Consider the following 7,255-nt stretch of genomic DNA (forward strand, 5'->3'; position numbering starts at 1 on the left):
TATTGTAGTAACACAATTTTTGAATTTCGAATACCGTGATTAGCGTTTATGTGGGTGGAGAAGAGTGGTTAAACTGATAGAAAAAGGAGTAGAGAGAACATCTGCGGATTTTTGAAATTTTTTATATCGGTTGATATGAACAAAAAAAGTATGTAGACAATAATAATTTTGATTTTACAAAGAAAAAAAAACCGAGAATTTTTTTTTACAGAATTTTAAATATTTTGATATTTATAAGAATAAAAAATATATTTTAACTAATATACCGTTACATTTGTAGACATTGCTAATTGTCTTCATGTGTATTACTATCGTGCATAATTTAAATATAATGGCTGTGACGACTGGTCCACTCATTTGTGTATGTATATATATAACTATTTCATTTACCTTCATGCATTTCTACAGCTTCGAAGCATTCCAAGATGTTAATTAGAACTACAAAAAAACTTATATTGATTAAAGCTTCAAGTTGATTAATTCTCCACCGTGGCTACTAGCTAGTCTTTCAAAAATGTTTATAGCAACTGATCATATATCTTCTTTAATTACATATGCTTCAAGAATATTAACTCCAGTTACTTGAGATGTACTCCATATAGCTAGGTAAATATAATGAGATTCTGGGGAAGAAATAGATGTGAGAAAGGATATATATGATAGGGATAAATATATATTATTCATCTGTTTCTTTGTGACTGGCACATATATATGTCTACAAATTCTATAAACTCTTCTCAGTAATAATATGCCCCCTAACATTCGCTTAGCTCAAAAACTATTTACATATAAGTTCTAACTAAATTTCTAAATTTATATATGATTATGCGCGCTGCAGCTAGCACGTGTGGAACTTCCTAGTTTCGAAGTCCAGAATTCCAGAAAAAGCACCATCCAGTGCTTTTTCTAACAAAAATGAAAATAAAAAAAAGCTAAGAATTAATTATGAATTGGAGGATTCTTTTTTGCAGGAGTGTAGTCCATTGTAGCCAAGTCACCAATATCTTGTTCCCCTCCTTGGTTTGGCATAAATTGATTTTCATGGCTCTTCTCGGTCGAAACTGGAGCTAATTCACCCTTAGTCTCTCTTAAAATTCTGGCTGTAAGAAACACCACAGAACACATAAATTATAAACTAATTATAATTTGAAGAGTAAAATATGTTTTTACTCTTATGATTTAATTAGTGTAGTTTTAATTTTCTCCTTTTTTTAAAAAATTTTGGTATTCATAAATTTCAATTTTTTAAAAATAATTGTTGTTACCCGTTAATGATAACGGGATATGTTATGTTACCACTAAATCGGACAAAAAAAATTCAAAACTTTTATAAGGATTAAAATTAACAAAAATATTTTAAAAAAATCTAACCTCAATAAAGTTAAATTTATAAGCACAAAATAATACTTTTAAGCCTAATTTGGCAAGACACAAGCAAGCTCACCTGTAGCATTAATAGAAAGGAAGCAAAGCAAGAGAAAAGCAACCAGAAGGAAGCGTTTGCTTGGTGACACAGCCATCTTACTTGAATTTATGGTATTACTGAGAAACCTTGATCTTGCTTCAAAATCTTCTAGTTACCCTCTTTTTATAGGCAGAAAGAGAACTAGCTAGTTGCCAATAGGATATGAGGACATGTGGTGCAATGCACTCACTCTTCAAGGACAAGAAAAACAATGGCTACAATTGTGGTTCAAATCAATGTCTCCTGCTCTGTCCTGCCTGAAAATGACACCCTTTTGCTTGGAAAAGAGGATCAAAGCTAAGAACAGGAGTGGCTTCATTCCCTTCATGTAACCAAACACTTTCGCATTCTGTCATTCGTGAATCAGCAAAATCTGCAACCAAAAATATATGGTGCCTAAATAAAAGAAATAAAATAATTTAGAGTTGCGGACTAAAATAATAAACAAAAGAAATATATTATAATCTAGAATTAATTAAGGACTAAAAGAAGAGGCAGACTCCAATTCCTCTTTTCTAGAATACCCTCCGTACGTACAAGTACAAGGGACTTGTGAGTTGTAAGGCTGTATTTACAATAGTGAAAAGAGAATCATCTGGGTGATTGGGTTTTTAGTCCCCAGTGACGAATTAAAGGTTTGAATTCTTAGTATGTTTGGGAATCAATTAGGAATTTCGTTTTGGACTTTCCAAAGCAATTATTCACTTTTTCATTCATTAAATGTGACTAAAAAATTGTTATTTCTCCATTGGCCAGGATGCATCGTTTATATAAACATAACCTTAGTGAAAGCAGTGTTTTCATGTGACAGCGGCAGACTATATCTTAAACAAAATTACTTGTAAAGAAAGATACCGTTAGGAAAAAAATGAAAAGAAAATTGAAGCTATCACTTGTTTACTTTCCTAATATCTTTCAAGAATACAATGTGGTGAATTTCAATTTTCCCTACATATGTATACCGTCAGCCTGACGCAACTTATGAAACTTCTCTTTCTTTCATTTGATGTATATATAAAGACACATTATATATAAAGAAACTTTATATATATCTCCATCATATTTTAGTACTTGCTACTATGTAAAATTAGCTGTTGGAAGTATCTCAAGAAACATTTAATTTATTGAACCAAGCATTAACCATTCATCTACATTTGAGTTCTAAAATAAATCTTAAATGATGTGGAGGAAGGGAAATTGTTAATTATTTCCCTCTTCTCCTACATGGATATACCTGAAACATGCAATGGATGGATTAGATTTTAACATTTGCAGCCTGAGAAGTTCACTGACTTTCCTCCAGCTATTTTATGTGTGCCCGCCACCATTTATAGCTCATGATTGTAGCTGAACTGCAAAAACTGCATCGATTGCAAACTGAAATTGAGAATCTCTTTTCAACTTTATATGCTGATTGATGCATGCTGAGCATGCATGCTATACTAGTACTCGAAGTTCCTATATGTAGACTTTGTTACTGCCTAATATACTTTGTGTTTGTTCTCAAGTTCTTATTTTATTTCATATTTTTTCCTATAAAAGGTTAATGGCTCTATAAAGGTTGAGTGACATATATATACTATAAAGGTTCTTCCTCTCTCTCCGGTTTGTGTGTGAGTGAAAATTTCTCTTCTCCATTTATTCACTTCACAGTATAATCTTGCACCTTTTCAAAATTAGAAATTGTGAAAATTAAATTTCACACAAATATGTATACATGCACAATATGGAGATGATACAGACACAAAGTGCCTATGCACATATAGCTAATTTACATTTAATTTGGAGATGTTAGTGTGATCCCCATCACTATGTAATTGACCATATAAAAGTGAGTTTCTCACTCAGCACAAAACCTGATATTGGGCATTTCACCCAGACTTGGCAGCCAGAACAACACTTTCTTCCAAGCACACGGCACTTTCCCTACCACATGCATAGAAATTGGATAGGAAATTAGGAAGAGCTGCATCCTGCTGTGTAGGCACCCTCTTAATTATCTAATTGATTATGTCCTTTTACAATATCATTTCCATTAATCATGCGCAGTTCTTGACTAAACAAGAGAGGAAACCACATAACGAACCACAATAGATAACCGACATTAATTGATGGTTCGTTCATTTTCAAATAAGGCGACCAACAATGCTATGTCTAGAAAAAAATCACGTGGGAAGGAGTGCTGATATATCCAATTGTGGGGCTGCATTGTCCCTTAATTTCCTATAAGTTGAACATCAACTTATATTAATGACAAGTATTAAAGACAAATATTGATGGAAAAGAATGATTAGGAATAAATAAATTAATAAAGAAAGAGATATACCCTTTACCTAAGCAATCACCAAGAAACTAAATAATACGGTAGTTTTGGACTAGAGCATCTCAAAGTACTCTTACAAAACAAAAATACTTCCATATCTATCCTCTAAAATAACTAGAAAAGAGAACAGTACATTGACAAACAATCACATTATTTTTTTTATATCAGAAAATTAAGACAAAATATATTAATTAGAGGTACAAAACCCAAACTCATACAAATGCATATTTCTTATATAGCTTTTAAATAGTATATTAGATTCATTGACCATTTATAATATGAAAATGAAAATCCCTCCACCAACCATGATAAGATCTAAATTTTATTAAAGTCAACCAGTTCTCAGCATCTGCTGACTCGTTTAGGCGGCTAGTTAGCTATTTAGTACCTAACCCAATTAATATTGTTTTACAAAAAAAAAAAACAGTAGTTTATGTATATCACCCTAGAGGATTATGATTGTTAATGCTTTCCCATGTAGCATCACTTGTGGTAGGAATTCTCGCATTGGATATTAATTAATTATATTGATATATATGCCCCATTGATCAGTCTAAATATTTAATACTATTTGCCAAAATTTTAACAGCAAATGACCATACATGGCACCTAATTCTCTTTAATTCAACAAAAAAAAATTATATTCCAACTATATTTTGTTGGAATTTTTTATTTAAATAATTAATGTGGACTAATATTATAAGATAATTATATTAGTTATTTATCATTAGTGGATTTTATTTTATGTGATCAAATTAAGTAAACATAGGTTAGTGCTGGTCCATCAGGGGATAATGAAAATTCTATTAGGTTAATACGCTATAAGAAGGCTATGGTCTCAATACACCGAGTCGTCACACATAGTTTCTCTTCTTTTCACCTGAAGAGTTAGCTACGAAAGTCCTATTAAGGATAAAGAAGCTCCGACTGAGGAAGAAACATGAAGTCACGATTACCTACGGATTCAGATTTTACTGCGTTTGTTTGATCAATCATTATCGATTCAGGTATTCGTAAAACTCTTCTTAATAATCTAATATTATGTTCATAATGATTATATTGGTATTTTATAAGGATCCTCTAAAAATTTTAACATATTTTTCTATGTTTTTCTGAGTTGATGTGAGTATTCTAGAAGGAGCTGATTTTTCAGAATAAGGTCAACCAATGTTTAAATTCTTGCTGAAAGAAGTACCTAAATTTATTACTTAACAATAACTTGCATAATTGCTTTTGAAGGAGCATTGCCAAAAAACAATCCATTCGTCTGAAAAGTTGAGACCTAAAATATTCAAGGTAAAAAAGCTCTATGACAAGTAACAATTAAAAACTCATTACCTGCAATCCTTTAGTTCAACAACATATCTCCTTGATTAGATATACTGAAATTGATACTTCAAAACATGTGGAAAGATCAGGTTAGTGATCCAAATAAGATCAATATAGTAATTAATTCAATGTTTAAAATATTTTAATTTAAACACTCAAAGGTGAACAAATTGGTGCTCAAAATTTTAGGAAAACAATAATATCCTACGTATTTCAAAAATGTATTTGAATAATATTTATTATGACTTATGAGACATTTGTAATGTTATATATTTTATGATATCTTCTTATTAGTCTTCTTCATACCTATAATTAAAGGAAATATAAAATAAAAAGCAATAAATATATTTAATATGTTTGAAATATATAAAAAAATATTTAACACTTGGTTATCTATTTAATAAGTGGATTTGAAAGAAAATATTATGCTAGAATTTAGAATTATTCATTTATTATTTGTCAATTTAGTGCTCAATGACATACAAAGTTATAACTAATTAATATTGCATAAAATAGTGACAACCTACCAAGTGACATAAAGTACATGCTTTGAACTTTGAAGAAAATCCAATTAAAAGAAATTGAACATATTAATTATTATTACTGTATTTCCTTTAATTAATTGCTTCAAAGATAAGAACTGAATGTACGTTAAAGTCAACTTCTCCTTTTCGCCTATACCCCTATCAAGAAGATTTCCTCATCATTTAATTTACAATTCGGGATTATTAATTACCATGCCTTTAGAAGAATTTTCTTTTGTTTAGTTATTTGTGCTGTTAATGATGTTTAATAAACTAGAGAGGACACCACCCAAACGGTTGTACAATTCAACTTGTACATTTCCAATCGGAATGGTTGTCATGTTAGGCACAAATAACAATCCAAGGAAGGTGTTGTGATTAGGAAGAAAACCCAAGAAAGGGAAAGGGGTAACTTAATTAATTGAGGAACGACTTGTTGGACTAGAGTGTGACCATGTCTCAAACCATTGTGCATTAAGATTTAGGGGATGGGGGCAGTGGGGTCACATCCTTTGGTCCAATCGAAATGCGTCGACTCGAGCCACGTCGTGACCGTGGTCACATGCATACAAAAGGTCATGCATGGTTTAATTTGTTTGAAAAAAAAGTGGTCCCAACTCTTATTTTGGACCTATGACCCCGCATGAGGCTCACTTTTGGTCCATCACGTGATGGCATGCGATATTAATAAAATGCAACTTTGCATATATTGCATGTTAGCATGTGGCTTAGAGAATTAGGAGAATTATAATTCAAGCTTTGGTTTCGGATTTTGCTTGAGTCATGAATGGTGAATGAGACTAATTGCTTTAACTTGTCTTTGCGTAGTTGGACAAAGGAGTAGGGATCGAGGGCACAAACTCACGTGCTTTTGTTGCTCCTCTACGCTAGCTAGCTTAACAGTGTCCCTTCGCATATATAACTCACAAGTATTAGCCTCGTCCTTTCCCTCCCTTCTACTTTCTACCATGCATGCTTCCTTTCATTAACATATTATACAAGTGAAGGATGCACAATATCTTAAAATATCCAATTTGATTCAATTTTAAGTCATTTAAACTTCTTTCAATTGTAGCTTGCCAAAAAAATAAAAAAATAATTCCTTTAATTATTAGTTTACCGACAGAACTACGTAGGAGAAAGGCTGATTATACAGATTATTTTTTTTGGATGACAGGCTGTTTATACAGAGATACATCACTGATGGTCATCAAATAATCGGTTAGATAATATATATGTTATGGCATCCTTCAATTATTAGTTTACGAACAGAACTACTATTAATTAAGAACCCTGTTTTAAATGGGGTCTTGGTGTGGGTTGATATTGTAACAAAACTTTGTACTAGCTATACTTCAGTACATCTTTTGCAGGGTTTGGCTATCAATTAATGATATTTTTTGCTTATACGTACAACAAAATATATGGAGGAAAAGGTTCAAATAACACGAGGGGTCAATTTTTTATTTTATTTTTTTGAGAAAAAGGCTTCAATTTTGTTACTGACACCAAATCTTGTCAATTAATTTTATTTCAATCCAAAGATCAAGATTGATTGATTGATTAAATCACATTAATTACTTAATAATTATTTTCTTCTTCCAACTTGTGCGT

General features: G+C 31.4%; 1 protein-coding gene across 1 annotated transcript; it reads right to left on the reverse strand.

Moving 5' to 3' along the window:
- Positions 1-653: 653 nt before the first annotated feature.
- On the reverse strand, positions 654-1,859 carry LOC114408227. Its single transcript, XM_028371291.1, has 2 exons — positions 1,445-1,859; positions 654-1,100 (listed from the first exon to the last, which is right to left on the reverse strand). The coding sequence occupies exons 1-2, from the start codon at positions 1,518-1,520 to the stop codon at positions 940-942; spliced, it is 237 nt and encodes a 78-aa protein (XP_028227092.1). The 5' UTR covers positions 1,521-1,859; the 3' UTR covers positions 654-939.
- Between the last annotated feature and the right edge of the window lie 5,396 nt (positions 1,860-7,255).

This window comes from Glycine soja, chromosome 4, assembly GCF_004193775.1.
Source record: "Glycine soja cultivar W05 chromosome 4, ASM419377v2, whole genome shotgun sequence".
In the NCBI taxonomy this organism is placed as follows: domain Eukaryota; kingdom Viridiplantae; phylum Streptophyta; class Magnoliopsida; order Fabales; family Fabaceae; genus Glycine; species Glycine soja.